The sequence below is a fragment of the Hyperoodon ampullatus genome, assembly GCF_949752795.1.
Source record: "Hyperoodon ampullatus genome assembly, chromosome: 14".
Taxonomy (NCBI): domain Eukaryota; kingdom Metazoa; phylum Chordata; class Mammalia; order Artiodactyla; family Ziphiidae; genus Hyperoodon; species Hyperoodon ampullatus.
Window position 1 is genome coordinate 18,810,459 of NC_136927.1, and position 17,474 is coordinate 18,827,932.

The following is a 17,474-nucleotide window of genomic DNA, read 5'->3' on the forward strand; positions in this document are numbered from 1 at the left end:
GGGGGGGGAAGGGGACACAACGCAAAGGGGGTGAGGGGTCCAAAAGGAGTCACAACGAGAGGATCGGGGTTACCGTCACGCTACACCGAGAGAAGCGGAGACGACACTTTCACCGGGGGTGGGTGCCCCCGGCGCGGACGCGGGGTCGGGGCGCGCTCTCTTCGTGGGTCTCCAAGCGAAGGCACGGTTCGGGGGGCCGGGGTGGAGGGCGCGCTCTAGCAGGCCGGACGCACGGGCACCTGCAGGAGGATCACTTGTCTGTTCTCGGATGGGTGGCACTTGTTGATGTGCCGCGTGAGGCCGGGCGAGCTGTAGAAGGTGGCCGGGCAGTACTTGCAGGGGAACACCTGGGCGGCGTGCAGCAGGCGCAGGTGGCGCTCCTGGGCGCCCTTGCTGGGGAACGTCTCCCCGCACACTGGGCACAGGTGGCACTCGGCAGACGCACTCAGGCCCAGCACACCGGCCGCCTCGCCGTCGCCGGCCGCCTCTTGGGGCGCCTTCTCGTCGGGCCCGGGGTACAAGGCCAATAGGTCCTCGGCGGGGGGCGCCGGCGGCGCGCCCTTGGCCTGCAGCGCCTGGTGGTGCGCCAGCAGGTGCTTGCGCAGATAGGCCTGGCGGCGGAACTTCTTGGCGCAGTGGTGGCACTCGTAGAGCCCGTCCTCCGAGCCCGACTCGGACACGCCGCCGGGGCTCGGCGTGTCGCGGTCGCTGCCGCCGCCCGTCGCCTCCCGCACCTCAGCCCTGGCAGCGGTTTCGGGCTCGGACGCGCGGGCGGCGGCGGGCGCAGGCCGCGGTTTGTGCCAGCGGCGGTGCGAGGCCAGGTTGGCCGGGCAGCTGAAGACCTTGGCGCACTCGGGGCAGCGGTACTCCACGCGCACGATGCGCGAGCACTTGTGCTGCGCCAGCGCAAACGGGTCGGCGTACTCCTCCTTGCAGAGCTGGCAGATGAACTCGCCCAGCGGCCGCGCCGCGCTCCCCGCGCGGCCCCGCGGCGCCTCCACCGGGCCTTCCTTGATCTTGAGCCCCAGCACGGGCGACGTGGTCACCTCGTCCTCGAAGTGCAGCTTGCGGATGGCTTTGGGCTTCTTGGCGCCTGGGGCCTTGGCTACCTTGGCGGGAGGCTCGGCGGCGGCGGCGGCGGGGGGCGCGGGTCGCTTGCCTGGGGGCCGCAGGGAGGCGGCGGGGGGTAGCGGGGGGCCGGGCCCCGGGCCGCGGGCCGCCTCGGCGCCTGCCGAGAACGCCGTGCCCATCTTGAGCTCGGCGGGCGCGAAGAGCAGCGGGTCGCCGCCGCAGGTGCCGCCGCCGCCCGCGCCATTGGCCCCGCCGCCGCCGCCTCCAACGAGCAGCGCGGCGGGCGTGGGGAAGGACTCGGCCGAGACGGGCGAGCCGAGGTTGAAGCTGCGCTCGAAGTACTTGTGCTTCTCGTGCTCGCGGCTCACGGGCCGCGTGGGGCTGTAGAGCGGCGCGGGGTGCGCGGCCTCGGGGTTGCCGAAGTGCGCGGCCCGCGGCCCCGGCGGGGGTGGCGGCGGGCCCGGCGCGCAGGCGAGCGCGGCGGCGAGCGTCGCATGGGCGCGCTCGGCGGGCGGCGGCGGCAGAGGGCCCGGCCCGGGGCTCGGCGCCGGGGGCGAGGCGCGGGCGCCCCCGCAGCCCGGCGAGAGCAGCAGCGCGCGGTCGCCGTCCTCGCCGCCGCGGACCCGGTAGGACACGGGCGTGGACTTCTTGCTGCGCTTCACCAGGAAGCCGCGGGGCATGTTGGCGCGGCGCGAGGGCGAGGCGCTGGCTCGGTCCCACCTTCGCGCTCGGCCCTGGCGGCCCTCAGTGCCCCCGGCCCATGGCCCGGGCGCGGCGGCGACGGCGGCGGGACTCGCGTGGCGCCGGCGGCGTCTCGGCCCGGCTCTGCGCCCTGCACGCGCGTCCCTGTCCCCGGGCCCGGGAGCCGCTCCCTTTTAACTGGGGGAGGGGGCCATTGTTCTCGCCTCCCGCTTCCCCCGGAGCCAATCAGCGCGCCCGCAGCTCCTCCGCCCGGTCGGGTTGGGAGGGCGACGCGGCGGCCAAGAGGGGGCCGGGACTCGGGGGTCGCCCGGTAGGTGCGGCAGATGTACCTGAGGGCGCGGGGCCCCCGCGCGCGCCTCGCCGCCGCCCCGCCCGGCGCCACCGCCCCGCCCGGCCCAGGCACACGCCCGGCCCCGCCTCCCTTCACGGTCGGCTGCTCCTCTATGGGGAGGCGCACGTGCCTGGGCTTTGTGTCTCTCCTCCCGGGGGCGCGGAGCCGCCAAATGGGCCCGTCCATCAGCACGACAATGCTCGCCCCCCTCCCGCGCTGGGATTACCCGCGGGTCGCGAGCAAAATAGCAACAAAGGAGAAGAATGGCCCCAAATATGTCAGGAGGGTTCAGTCCGCGAGCCGAAGCGGAGGGGGAAGTTGTGCTCGCTGATTGGGTAGGGGCGGCGGTGGGCAGCAGCAGGCGCGGGGGAGATCTGAGCTAGGCGGCCGGGGCGGGAGTGGGGTTGGGGGAGGCGCAGGAACTCCTCCTGGTGTTTGGGAAATAATCCGGAATCGAAAATAGCTGCAAAGCCCGGGCCGCCCAGAGCCCCGCCCGGGCCTCGTACTGATGGGCTGGGGGACCCAGGGTCTAAGCGAAAATGGGACCCTGGAGTTCCAAGTTTGGGTGGAGGGTCTGGCCTTCTGGCTGCAGCTGAGGGCGATGTTTGTGTCCGCAGCCGCCGCGCACTCTCGGGCCTCGGGAAGGTTTCTCTCGAGTTTGAGAAACAGTTGGCACCTCACTTCTTCAATCGCCAGCAGACGCAGCGCTGGATGGGGGAGGGGGCAGGCTGGGCTGTGTTCCAAAAACCTTGAATTTCTGAACTTTTTTTTTTTTTTTTTTTTAAAGTTCCCGGAGGCTCCGGGATTGGCATCGTTGGAGGGGCCCGGTCCAGGCTGCTCGGAGCCTCCGCGCCGCCCAGGGCCGGGTTGATTCGGGTGGACTTGGCCAAAGCCCGAAACGCGCGGCCAGCCGCGTGCGCCCCAGTGAAGTTGGTTTCCGCTCTCCTTGCGCGGCCTCATGCATTTTCATTCCGAGCGGGCATTTTGTCTGTCGGTTGACATCAGATGCTAAATCAAGGGCTCCAATCAAGGCGCTGCGGAATAAAGGGGCCGCCTGTCTGGGCGCGGGGCCCCCCGGAGCCGTGCCCCCTTCACCTTTGTGAAGGAAATTAACCTCCCGCTATTGAGCGCCGGTCGCGGCCAATCTGGACTCAAAAGAGGCGCGTGCTGCCGGCCGGGGGGAGACGGGGGCAATCTGTCCTCTGAGGCAGGCTGCGGCCTCGGAGAGGACAGGCCGCCTCCCCCCGCCCCCCCCCCGATGCCACCAGGAAAAGACAACAGTGAAAATCCACCCCCCCCAGCCCCGCCACCCCGATTGGACCCCAGACCGGGCCCTTTGCCTCCAACCTCTTCCCAGACCTGCCCCAAGGAAACACAAAAGGCAGAATCTCCGGGGGACGGGAGCAGAACCCCAAGAGTGCGTAGTGGCCCTGAACACCCATCACTAGGGAACAAATTGCAAAACCACAGAAAATGTCATATGTTGTGAAGAAAATGTCACTTTATTGAAAGAGAAGGAAACGGACACTTTTCTGAAAAGCTCTGTGCACTCAGATAGACTTTGCTGAGTTTTGCTTGCGTCTGATTCCACTGAAGGTATTTCATTGTTTTGGATTTTCCCTGTGAAAATACCCTGGCGTGGAAATGAAAGATTAAAAAAAAGTCCACATGAGTAATAAGTTGTAATGGGGACAGTTGTTAGAATTAGTTAATCAAGGGGTTAATCAAGTTGACTAATCAAGGGGAAAATATTTGGTGATTTTATGTTTGTAATTTCTTTTTTAACTCACAGACTGAAAAGAGAAGAATACACATAATGGAATATATTTTGAAAACTCTCATCCTCGTTTTAAAAATGCTAATAACTACGATGAATGCTAGTCCTGAAAAAAGTTAGAAATTCTAAAATGAGTTTATCTAAAATTTATATATATCTTTCAGTCTAAAAGTAACTGATGTTATTTCCTTGCTCTTTTGAGCGCTGATTGATACTGCTGATGAAATTAGAAGTGGGAAAGGGATTCCGGGACAGCTTTGGCCAATTTTATTTTCTAATCACGAATCCCATCTGGATTGTGGAATAATAGGGCGGGGGCTCAGCCCGCCATCCCCAACTGACGGCGGGGTATTTGGTCTTACATGTGTAACACTCCTTTCATTGAACAGATAACAGGGAGAGTTAGTCACCTTGTGAATCCTTTAAAAATAACAACACCCATAATTGTAAAGAGGGCGGGGGTGGGAGGCAAAAAACAAAACAAAACAAAACCCCTGCCTGAATGCAGCGAATTCAAATAGGGCTCTGAATTAAGCCAAGAGAATCTATTGAACACTATTGAAATACTGAGATTCAATGGATCCATTTCTTTTTCTTTGTGGTTTCTAGTCTTGCCAGCGAAAATGAAATCTGCTTTCAGACAGGTACCGTCAAAAACAAATGGAAACTTGAAAGGTCCGAGTGTTAGAAACTAATTTCATAACCCAGGGCTGAGGAAGAATTAGGTTGCGCTCACGCACACACCGGCAACCTCCAAGGACGTGCACCCTTGCACCCGGCCGTGGGTTTGCGTCTTCTGCGTGATTTTATTTCTCAGAACCTGCCCGCCCGCGGGCATTTGGACAGTGAGTCGAGATATTTGCCTTCCTCTTGGAAGAGAGCGAAGCGCTACCACGCTGCGCCGCGGCGGCGGGCCTTTGCGCATTGCGATTCCGGATAGGGGCCGCGTGGAGTTGGGCTGGGGAAACACTGAGCGCTGACTTGCCCCCTCCTGGGGAGCTTCACAGGAGGAGGCGAGCAGAGGGATCCCAGGCAGGGTCCCGAAGTGCCCTTCCCAGGCCCCAAGCGACTCCTCCCCTTCCTGTGGGGTCCTGGCCGGCGCTTGGGAAAAATCCAGAGGCCTCTTCGCCTCTCGTCCTTGCGGACCCCGCGGTGGATTCTTCCTCTGACCGCTGCAGAGCTGGAGGCCGCGGCCGCTCTAAGCCCTCCTGTCCTGGAGTCCTAGGTTGCCGTCGGGGAACGCAGTGGGGTTCACTGTGACCGCCCCCGGCTCCCGAGTTTAGCGCCAGGGAGTTGCTGGAAGCGCAAAGCTTGGAGATAAGCGCTAGAGCGAGGAATTTCGGCTCAGGAATTGCCCTGTGGGATGTCGCCGGGACTAGGCAGCCCCTAAGCTCCTAAGAGGAGAGGACAGGAGGGTCCGCAGTCTCACCCCGAGGCACGCGGCGCGTTTGGAGACGCTCGGGAGGCGCGAGAGGGAGTGGTCAGCGCCCCCCATCGCTGTCCCGGGCCGGCTGCGGACGCCTCTGCCGGATTCGCAGAGGCCCTCCCGGCCCGCGAGCCACGGCCGGGCCTGGACCAAGCGTTCCAGGCGCAGAGCCCGCCGTCAGGTCCCGGAGGGGCCCAGCTCCCCGTGCGCCGCGCGCGCCGGCCCGAGCCGGAGAGGCTTTGTGTTTGCAGGAATGAGGGGCGGCCGTGTCTGGCCCCGGGGCACGCGAGAGCCACGCGCAGCCCGCTGCCTCCCCGCCCGTCCCGCTCCGGCCTCCAGGCACCTTCCGGGCCCCCGCCGGCGGGCCGTCGCCTTTGTTCGGCACATTAGCATAAAGCTGCCATGGATCTCCCGTTTAAATAATTCCACACAAAAGGAGAGCGCATGAAAGAGGGCAGACGAGGGCGAATCCGCGAGGCTGCGCCGTCCGCCGGGCGCGGGGAGGGACCGCGCTCCAGCAGTTCCCTCCCCTCGAGTTTCAAGTGCCCCCGGCAATCTGCCGCGCGCCCATTATTCGCCGGGGCCCACGGGGTGGCCGGCCGCCCCTTTCATCTCCCGAGTGTGCCGTCGGGCCTCCGCACGCTCCTTGAAGTGCCCTCGGGGCTGTTTGTTTTCGCCTCGGGTGGGACTGTCGCGGGCCGGGCAGGGGAGGCGGGCCGGACGGTCCCCGGGCCGGGAGACGGGAAGGGCGATGTTGGCCAAAGCGGGCGAAGGAGAAGCCAGGAAGTGTGGGAAAGTCCTAAGCAGAGGATGAGGCCAGAAAGAGCTGGGAGGGCACCGAGCATGGGGCGCGCAGGGGGCGGCTCCCACCTGTGAGGGGCGGCCCGGCTCCCCGCGCGCCCCAGTCTCAGCGACGAAGCCCCAGCAAAATTGACCAGAAAGGCCACGGCGACTCCGAACGTCCCCAGTCCTCGCCAGCCCCGGGGGGCGGACGGAGAGGCAGCCAGGCGCCCGGGGGCTGGAGGGGCGCGCTGTCCGCCTGGGCCTCTGTCCCCCCGCCCCCGCCACTCCGTCCGTCCTGCTGCTGCTATTGGGTTTAGGTGTCCGTGTTCCTCCTCTCGCCCTCCTTCTCTGCCCCCCACCCCCCCCAGCCTCCTTCTCTCTCCCACCTTCCCTCCCCCACCCCTCCCCTCCTCCTTCCCGGGCGCTCCCTTCTTTCTCCCCTGCCCCTCTCTGCCCACCCCGTCCCACCTCTCCCTCTCTCTTCGCCTGTTTCACTCCCCCATCTCTCTCCTCCTCGCGGTCTCGCCCACCCCCGACCCTCTCCCCCCCGGACTGTCCCTCTCATTCTTTTCCCCGGTCTCCCTCCCTGTCCCCCATCACCTCGTCTCCCCTCCCCTCTCTCCCCGTCCATCCTCTCTCCTTCAGGGTCTCCCTCTCTCCCCTCCCCTCCCTCCCCCTCCCTCCCTCTCCTCCCATCCTCTCCCCCTCTGGCTCTCCCCACTCCCCGCAGGCCAACGTGTGTTATTTTATTTGTCTAGAGAGAGCCTATTTGTTCAGTGATGTGTGGCCTCCTGGCCGCCTGCTTTAATGGGGGACGCGGAGGCTGGTTTCTGCGAGTATTAGCATACAGCTGTCGCTCCGCCCGGCCCGGCGCGCACTGTATCCCAGCCTTATCATCACCTCTTCTCTCAACCAGAAAACAATCAACAGCTCCTCGCTCACGACGACTTTCGAGCCCCTCTCCCTGCGCCTTGGCTAACACTCAGCCGTGCACCCGTGTGCGCGCGCTCTCTCTCTCACGCGCACACACACACACACACACACACACACACACACACCCTCTTCTGAGGGTAAATATTGATTGGCTGGCTTCACATTTTCTCCGTACAGTGTTCTCTTTCCTCTCCCACATCATCTTCTCTTTTTCTCTCGCCTTCCTGGGATATTTCGGTGGCATCTCAGGAGCCATTTTGGGGAAGGAGGTGGCCACGTGCTAGTAAAAAACGACTTATGTCAGAAGATCATTAGAGGCAACTGAGAGGCATGGTTGTTACATGTGATTTGAGGGGAATACAACGTGGGAAATTTAACTTTGGTGTTTTCCTGTCAGTAAGATTGGGCTTAGAGTTCAAGACTCCCTGCTGAGCAGCACACCCTGAAATGCCTGGGGACTTCCTGGCACTCATGTCTCTTACAGAAGCCACGCCAGGGCTCCCCAAGAGAAGTCCAAATCTTGGTCTTTCTGAAGCCCTTTCTTCTGCCAGGATTCATCATCATTGAGGAATAAATATCTTTATTTTCCTAGAGCCCTTAAAACACCCAGTTTCAAGCTATGATCAACAACTCTTGGGTTCGTCTCTTATTAGAAAAGTGGTTCCTTAGTGACAAAATGCTTGTCTGCACATATATGCTAAAATTCCTGCCTAGATTCAGGAAATGACTCACTTTCTGAACATAGGACAGTGATCAGTAACTTCCTCCAATACACTATGTAGACTAAATTATATTCTAGACATTTTCAAATCTGCCATGATACTTATGGGGGCCCAAGACTACTTTTAAAAAGGCAGCAAAGGAAAACTTACTATGAAGTGTATGCATGATTTGATATTAAGGTTGGTACTGTCATATGGGGTCACTTTTATGTGACCAGAAGCTTTTTGATGGTAGTACTTAGTCACAGAAATCATAACTGTTGATCCTCTAACTGGTTGTACTGTTAATCTCCACCCAAGGTCCCAGGGCCTGTCACAGAAACTCACTCCATTTGCTGATGAATTTAATCCAGGGCCTCTCAGAGGAAGGGGGTGGGGGAAGGAGAGTTTCTTGAGCTGACTCATTTGCAGGCCCTGAAATATGGTTCCATATGTGTTGGGCTTGCAGTTTGAAGAGGGGACCAGTAGCAATTGTTCTCCACAGGAGTTACACAGTTTGTACCATATGGTGGGAGCTGGGCCCTCCCTCTGAATGACCCATGTGCTTGTGTAAAACATACGTGTGCAGGAATTAATGGAGTTTATTGCTTGCTTTTGCCTGCCTTAGAAAAATCAGTCTAGTGTTCCAAAACCATTTTATTTTTGAGAGGTATCAGTTTGTTAATGGGTGGATAATTCTGTAATGCCAACTATGACATCCTCCAAATTACTGTGTAGTCATTGTAATTGAGCCAATTTTTGCTAAATATTAACATAAATGCCAAAAAAAAGAACGAAAACTGTAATTCTGTCCATGAAAGACACTTTTTTAAGCCCTACTGGTCAAAAATTCAGACACAAATTGTGTCACACTATCTGCTTAAAAGAGATTCAAATAAATGAAAACAGTCTTATGTGTTGTTCCTGAACCCATCCATATTTTGTGCTAGGCACTTAATTTGCTTTATTTACAAGAAAGAAGGCTACTGACCCACATTACAGGTGACAGGTACCAGAGGGGGCCGATGCAAAGCAACAGCGCTGAAGGTCAAAGGAAATGACCTAGATTAGTTTCCCACCACCGTTTTCTAGTCTAAAACCTGTGTGTGAACCTGAGCTGATCTTCCAGTTTTTCGGTGCATTTATGCTCCTGATCTGGAACCGGAAGTAGAAATACTGGGGCCGTGAGAGCAGCCTCCTCGTTTCAAAAGTTCCTGTAAACTTGTCTGTGCAATCAGTCCTTCTGATGTTAAATTACAATTTCCTGTCATCTGTTTTACTCATTTTCCATCCTGCGCACACGATTTTCTTTTTTATCGCCCACGAGTATGACCGGGTAAACATGTAAAGGGCTAACAGCGTTGGCGGCAGGACTTTTCAGGAAATCAAACAGAACCACGCCCAAGGTTAAAAAACAAGTTTTACACGGTACGGTCTCATTTTATTGCTAAAATGGGTTACTCTGCCCAGGAACACGCCTGGTGTTGGTAAAGCGTCTCCCTGCCCCAGAATCGAGACGCACCGCCGTGCGCCACCTACTGGGACGATAGGAAACCACAGGCATCGGTGGACACGGAAAAGAAAGGACGGAACCACGACGGTGCCTGGCGGTCCAGCCAGGCTTCAGAGAGGTTTCCTGCTTTTACGGAGCACTTCCCGGAACGACACGAGTGGAAGCAATCAAGTGGAGGCCGTGGCCACCGCTAAATGATGCCCGGCCACGCGTACATGGGCAGGTGGTAATGATTATAGCGCAGATAGTCAAGGATGCTCTTCTCAACCAGAGGCCTGTAGATGGTTTCCTGGAAAACTCTTCTGAGGTAATTCTTGGGCTTCTCGGGCAGGTTAATTTCCTCATCTTCGATCTGACGGGCTAACTCTTCTATGGAAGGAAGGTTTTCCTCCTGGAAAATACGGTAAGAGGCCAGATACTGAAATTACTTGGGCTTAGCTCCACAGTAAGAGGGCAGTTTCACTAAAACTCCCCAAGGTTGGTCATTTTTTTCCCCTAGATTAAAAAACAATTTTTTTAAAACTGTGGCAAAACACACATAGCATAAAATTTACCACTTTAACCATTTTTAAGTGTAAGATTCAAAGGTGTTAGGGGCTTTCACATTGGGCAGCCATGACCACCATCATCTCCAGAATGTCCGCATCCTCCCAAATTGTAACTCTTTAATTTAACCCCTGACTCCCCATCCCTCTCCTCCCAGCCCCTGGCGACCACCCTTCTCCTTTCTCTATGACTTGACTTCAGGCATCTCGTGTAAACGGAACCAAACACTATTTGTCTTTTTGTGACTGTCTTACTTCACGTAGCATAATGTCTTCAAGGTTCAGCAAGGGTAGTAATTGTAAGCTCTTAATTTTAAGCTCTTAATATACAGATAGAAAAGATCTGTATATCAGGCTTGTTTTAAAAATAAGAAAGGAGGTGATTAAAGATTTTTACATGAAAACTCCTAGATGGTTACTTTACTTGGTTACAGTCCCCAAGAAATGGGATTTTTAAAGCCCTGGAATAAATTCTGAGTACAGGCAAATTTCGTTGATATCTTTAAAGATGGGGATGAGAGGGAATAAAGTTATTTGAAGTTGAGAAGCATATGCTGTGCATGTTTACAATACAGTAGAGATTTTTCCAACACTTTATTATAAAATAAAAGGATTCAAACACAGAGGCAAGTTGACAGAACGGTGCGCTTGGCACCTGCATACACACTACCTGGTTTCTACAGCTACCATACTTGCTTCATCACCTATCTGCCCATCTATAGGAGGGTTGTTATAAAAAGCACTTCACTCAAAAAATTAAAAAACGTTTTTAAAAAGGGACTTCCCTGGTGGTCCAGTGGTTAAGACTCTGTGCTTCCAATGCAGGGGGCACAGGTTCGATCCCTGGCCAGGGAACTAAGATCCTACAGGCCATGTGGCGTGGCCAAAATAAAAAAGCACTTCACTGAGATTTGAGCTGTGTGCTTTCTGAACACCACAATAATTGAAAATTACCCTAAAGGAAGATGGACTTTGATGGTATATTTATTTGACCTTCCAATAATTCTTTTTTTTTAACAGCAAAAAAAAAACCACACAAAAAAGCGGATAACTTGCAGAGTTCTACTGGATCGTTAATTTATTAACAGTAAGAACTTAGAAAACTAGGTTCAAACTATATGGAGACATAAAGTAATTATCACTTGGTTATGTAAGTGAGACACTGCCAGGTGTGGCAGATTATACACACATCACTTGGAAGTACAGTCATTGGGGGCGGGGAGGGCAGGACTCCAAATCGGCTCAACAAAGACGGTGAGAGAGAAAATGGCAAGGGATGCCCAGAACTAAATATTAGAGGCACTGAAACATTTGAGTGCCCAAGCACATATGCAGTATATCTGAGATTGATTCTTTCTCCCTTAATTTTTCAGGAAAAAATGTATCAAACATAAGCAGTGAATATACAAAAATTAGAGAAGATTTGGGGCTCATGTTGCATGATGCTGTTCTAACATCAGGGTAAATGGTGTAAAGTCACACAATGGAGCTTTTAAATTTATGGAACACAAATACTGCTCTAGATCGTAAACTCATTTTTGTACATTCGCCTCTCCTGGTGTGACCTTTTCTCAGTGTGATCACCTCCCCCCGACACTGTGACCACCCCCGCCCAGGGTGACCACCCCCCCTCCCAACATGCTCATCTGTGAGCAGCTCACCTCACAATGCCACAGACGACACATGACCTTTTGTGTCTGGCTTCTTTCAGTTAACTCAGTGCTTTGAGGTTCATCCACTTTCTAGACTGTATCAGCACTTCATTTCTTTTATGGCAGAATAACGTTCCATCGTGTGGATAGACCACATTTGTTGATCCACCTGTCCCTTGATGGACATTTGGGTTCTTTCTTCCATCTTGTAATTCTGAATAGTGCTGCTATGAACGTTCATATACAAGTGTTCGTTTGGACACTGATTTTCAATTCCTTTGGGTATATACCTAGGAGTGCAATGGCTAGGTCATATAGTAATTCTGTTTGTAAGTTTTTAGGAGCCATCAAACCATTTTTTTCACAGCAACTGCATAATAATTTTACATTCCCACTAGCAATGTGTGAGTTCCAATTTCTCCACATCTTTGCCAACAATCATTATTTCCTCTTTTTTTTTTTTTTAAACTATAGCCATCCCAGTGGGCGTGAAGTGGTATCTCATTGTGGCCCTGGTTTGCATTTCCCTAATGATTAATGATGTTAACATCTTTTCATATAAATGGGTTTACTTTGGCTCTTAATTTTACTCCATTGATCTATATGTCTATCCTTATGCAAGTACCGTACTGTCTTGGTTACTGTTGATTTGTATTAAGTTTTGAAATTGCCAAGTGTGTATCCTTCAACTTTTTTTAAAATTTCTCAAATTGTTTTAGCTTGTATTTTCATCTGAACTTTAGGATTGGCTTTTCCATTTCTAAAAAAAACCCATGGGGATTTTTATAGGATTGCATTGAATCTGTAGATTGCTTTGCATAGTATTCCTATCTTAACAATATTTTTTTTTAGTTGAAAACTTGGCACTTTGGTTTTTAAAATTTTTATTTTATATTGGAGTATAGTTGATTTACAATGTTGTGTTAGTTTCAGTATACAGCAAAGTGATTGTTATACATATACATATATCTATTCTTTTTCAGATTCTTTTCCCATTTAGGTTATCCTGACAATATTAAATATTCAAATCCATGAACATAGATGTATTTTCATTATTAAGGTCTTCTTTAATTTCTTTCAGAAATGTTTTGCGGTTTGCAGTGTACAAGTCTTGTACCTCCTTGCTTAAATTTATTCCCAAGTATTTTAATATTTTTGATGCTATTGTAAATGGAATTGTTTTCTTGATTTCATTTTGGATTATTGATTGCTAATGTAGACAACTGATTATTGTATGTTGATCTTATATCCTATAACTTTGTCAAATCCATCTATTAGCTCTAATATTCTTTTGTGATTCTTTAAAATTTTGTTTATATAAGATCATGTCCTTTGAGAATAGAGATAGTTTTCCTTTCAAACGTGGCTGCCTTTTATTTATTTTTCCTGCCTATTTGCTGTGGCTAGAACTTCTAGTACAATGTTGAATGTAAGTGGTGAAAGCAGGCATTCTTGTCTAGTTCCAGATCTCTGAGGTAAAACTTTCAGTCCTTCACTATTGAGTGTGATGTTAGCTGTGGGCTTTTCATAAATACTCTTGATCAGGTTGGGTCAGTTTCCTTCTGTTCCTGGCTTTTTAGTGTTTTTACTATGAAAGCATGTGTGATTTAGTCAAATGCTTTTTCTGCATCCATTGAGATTATAGCACTTCTCCCCCTCTTTCATTTTATTAATGTGTTGTATTACATGGATTAATTTTCATATGTTGAACCACTCTTACATTCCTGGCGTAAATCTTGGTCGTGGTGTATAATCCTTTTAATGTGCTACTGGATTTAGTTTGCTAGTATTCTGCTGAAGATTTTTGCATCATAACTTCATAAGGGATATTGTTCTGTAGTTTTCTTTTGATGTCTTTGTCTGGCTCTGGTATCAGGGCAATGCTGGCCTCATAGAATGGGTTAGGAAGTGTTCCTTCCTCTCCTATTTGTCTGAGGAGTTTGAGAAGGATCAGTATTAAATCTTATTCAAACGTCTGGTAGAATTCAGCAGTGAAACCATCCGGTCTTGGGATTCTCTTTGTTGGGATGTTTTAGATTACTGATTCAATACCTTTACTTGTTATATAGGTCTCTTGAGATTTTCTATTTCTTCTTGAGTCAGTTTTTGTAGTTTGTGTGTATCTAGGAATTTCTCTGATTCATCTAGGTTATCTGTTTGGTTGGCATACAATTGTTCATAATATTCTCTTTTAAACCTTTATTATTTAAGGTTGGTAAATGTCCCCATTTTCATTTCATTAGGGATTTGAGTCTTTTTTTTCTTGATTAATCTAGCTAAAGGTTTATTTTGTTGATCTTTTAAAAGAACCAGCTTTTGGTTTCATCAGTTTTCTCTGTTTTTTAAAATTCTTTATTTCATTTATCTCCACTCTAATGTTTATTATGTCCTTCCTTCTGCTAGCATGGGTTTAGTTTGGTTTTCTTTTTCTAGTTTGGTTTTCTTTTTTCTAGCTCCTTAAGGAGTAGAATTAAGTTACGGATTTGAGGGCCTTCCTGTTTTTTAAATGTAAGCATTTACAGCTATAAGTTTCCCTCTGAAAACTGTTTTCTCTTTGCATCCCATGAATTTTGGTCGGTTGTGTTTTCATTTTCATTTGTCTCTAAGTACTTCTAACATCCCATTTGGTTTCTTCTTTGAAACCAAAGAAGTTGCTTAAGAATCTATTGTTCACTTTCTAGTTGATTTCTAGTCTCATTTCATTGTGGTTGGAGAATATACTTTGTATGGTTTAAGTCTTTTAAAATTTATTGACACTTGTTTGGTGGCCTGTCCTGGAGAATGTTCCACATGCACTTGAGAAGACCATGCATCCTGCTGTTGTTGGGTCGAATGCTCTGTATAAATCTGTTAGGTCTGGTTGGTTTATAGTGCTATTCAAGTCCTCTATTTTCTTGTTAATCTTCTACCTGGTTCTATCCATTACTGAAAGTGAGATATTAAAGTCTCTATTATTTTCAAACTATTTTTTCCCAACTCTATCAATATCCATCTTTCTGAAGGATGGTTTTGACTATACAGAATTTCACCTTGGTCAGTGACTCTTTGGCTAGATGCATGACCAGAGGGTTTACAAGCCATTCCCCTTTTGACTTTCACAAAAGGATTTGAGATGTCTTATAATGATCTTGTTTTCAAAATAAATCATATACACATTCAAAATCTACATATGACTTATAAAAGTCCTAGATAATAGTCATTTATTTCTTTCTCCACACGTGGAGGGAGGGGAAAATTGATAAACTGAGTGCTAGGACATCATAGTTAATGGGATTGAACTTCTGTACTTCCCTGAAGACAAGGTAGAAAGTGAAATTAAGTGGGTTACATCATCTAAAAAAGGAATTACTGTTATTCTGTAGTGAAGGCTATCTGCTTTGTTTTCCTATTACCAGACTCCTCAGTGAAATTCCTGCATGTCTGTTTGTATGACTACCACTTCCACTGTTGGCCTGTCTCCACCATACCTGTCACAGTCACTCTGGCTTTTGGTGGCCGGCACTTCCTTGGGGCCATTCTTCTGTGCCCCGTGCTCGCACACAAACCCTCCCTTTCTCCTCCCCCAGCTCTCTGAGTCCCTGTTCCATGTGTATCTGAGCTACAGGCAGACACCACTACAGGCCCCAACACCTCCTGTGGCCTTTGCACTTGACAGATGTCAGAACAGTCCCCCAGTGGAGGCTCTTCTTGCAGAGGTTCCCCTTTCTGGAAATGTAGAGAACCCATGAGGATGGTTGGGGACGCCTTAGAGCATCTTCTGCAAAGGCCACTTGCAGTCTCCCTGCTCTCCTGCCAGGGCCCACTGCCAGGCCGAGTTTATGCACTGCAGACTGACCCACAGCAAACATGTTCTCCTGCCTAAAAGGTTTTGGGAGTCTCAGTGGGTGCCAGGAGAAGCAGCCACCATTGCGTTTGAGGATGTGTGCTTGGGAAAATGAAGGGAAAGTTTCCCTTTTAAACTTGACACCAAAAACTGCTTGGCTCTGTGCAAAAGGGTAACTGAGGAGTTCAGATCTGCGGTTTAGAAGGTTTAGGCATAGAGTGTTGATGGAATAGCGAGAATACTGATGACTCCTTCTTATGGGGCAGCGGTGAGCTGCAGGTTGTTTTGGGAGGGAAGGAGGAAGGGAGCTGAGCAAAGCTCAGTAAGCACCAGACTTCCAGCTCGGGGTCATGTTTTAATGTGGACCGACTTCCTCACAGCCCCGAATGAAGTGCAGGCACCCGGCTGACCTGTAACATCCTAAATCTCTCTCTCTATCTCATTACTGTTCTCACTTCCAATTTGAATGACTCTCGCCGTGGCTGACCTGGGCCTTTAGCCGTCGGCCCCTCTGCCTCCCTTGGGTACGCTTCCCCGCCTGGTTCCTATCTTTGTGGGCACCAAAGAGAACTGAATTTAAAATTTTAAACTTTAAACCTATGTTTCCCAATCTGAATCTACTTCAGATTAGTAAAATTACGTCAGTTTCCCAGCTTGGACCCCCAGGGATGAAACTGAACAGGGGCGGGGCAATGAGGAGAGGGTACCACGCCACCACTGTGGTCCAGGGCTGACAACCCTGGCTTTGGAGCGGGAGACCCTTGAATTGCGTGAAGTCTCTCGGCTTCAGCTTCCTCATGGGTGAGGTGGAGGCGGTGACAACAGTGCTTCCACCCACCTCGGAGGGTCCCTGTGTGGTTCGGTGAGGTGGGGCGTGCAGCGGCTAGAACGAGGGGCCTGGGGACCTGGGCTGCATCTGTGCATCCGGTGTGGCAGCCCACACCCCGGGGACCCACGAGGAGGCGACACAGAGATGCAGAACCTGCCCGTCTAGACAGTCAGACGAGGCGGAAGCTCAGCTGAGCCCCAGCCCTCGTCCGAGTGAATCGAAGAGGAGTCTAGAATGCACGTTTGACCAAAGACGTAAACTCCCCGCAACTCTGGTAAGGACTCTAGGTGTTGAAAAAAATAAAGTTTCACAGATATTTTACTACGTACATGGCAGAGTCAAATTTCCTGCCGAGTACGGAGCCTGTGGGGTGTGCAGCCTCACTTCCAGTTAATCCTACACTGCTTGGAGAAAGAAGTTTCGGTTATAAAAGGAGTGCATTTTGACACCTGTTGAGTCCCCTGACACCTTTGGAACAACACGCGCACACGAATGGTTAGCGAACAGCTGGCAAATGCGGACAGAAACTATAGGAACGCAGCCTTCATGCTCGAGGGCAAGGAGATACCACCCACACCACGCTTTCAGCCCTCACTGTCAGCGGATAATGAAAGTACAGGTACTTGTCAAAGGGGAAAACAAACGTGCCCCGCATAAAAGATTTGAACAATTCACATTCCCTGAAATATCACCATCTATGTTTACCTACTCCGTAGTTTGTTTCTGTGAGGGACAGTTGATTTTCAAAGTGAAACCGTAAAGTGGGAATGTAGGGAAAAGTCTAAATGATCAACAACTGTAACTGCTTCTAATTTGCAAGGAATAACCTACATATCCGTTAATCACCCTTACCTCCTTGGAGGATAAGATCTGGCGTAACTCTTTCCGGAGATCAATAAAACGATCGTGAAAGAGGGCCATGCACCATGGCTCCGTGAAGTAGCTGGTGAGGGAAGAAAAAGATTCAGTTAGTTGGAAACTTTCTCATTACCACTAATAAAGTATTTACCTGCTTTTTTGCCTTTATAAATTACGGTTCTGGCCCTTTTGCAATCATTTGCTCATGAAATGGCTCGTGGAACAGCATGGCCAATCAATTTTGTAAATGGATGTCCCTGATGTAAGGCCAGCTTCCATAATTACATTTAAAGTGGTTTAATTCAGAGCTGGGGCAAGACCCAGTGAAGAACCCTGATTTTATCAGAATTTAAAAGCCTGAAGACTTGTAAAGAACGGGTGTCTCCATTATCTGCCCTCGTTTGAGAAAAACAGATTGCAGGATTAACTGAACTGCTGCATAAACAAATTAAATTTGGGGAGACAATAACACAAATGTTGTTTGTCATTAAGGTTTCTGGATTAATAATGACCAGAAAAACAGGCCACCT

The 17,474-nt window shown here is 50.9% G+C and overlaps 2 protein-coding genes across 2 annotated transcripts in view; both read right to left on the reverse strand.

Annotated features, from left to right (window-relative positions):
- Window positions 1-215: 215 nt before the first annotated feature.
- Window positions 216-1,751, reverse strand: INSM1 (INSM transcriptional repressor 1; the record flags this gene model as incomplete). The annotated part of the gene is made up of 1 exon (XM_079718830.1): window positions 216-1,751. The coding sequence occupies one exon, from the start codon at window positions 1,749-1,751 to the stop codon at window positions 216-218; it is 1,536 nt and encodes a 511-aa protein (XP_079574956.1).
- A 7,676-nt stretch (window positions 1,752-9,427) lies between these two features.
- The window catches only part of CFAP61 (cilia and flagella associated protein 61), a gene marked incomplete at both ends in the record, with an annotated part of 251,873 nt that continues 243,826 nt past the window's right edge, over window positions 9,428-17,474 (reverse strand). Inside the window, 2 exons of the mRNA XM_079719874.1 lie at window positions 9,428-9,628; window positions 16,939-17,029. Coding sequence (XP_079576000.1) covers window positions 9,428-9,628; window positions 16,939-17,029 — 292 coding nt within the window. The remainder of the gene's footprint in view (window positions 9,629-16,938; window positions 17,030-17,474) is intronic.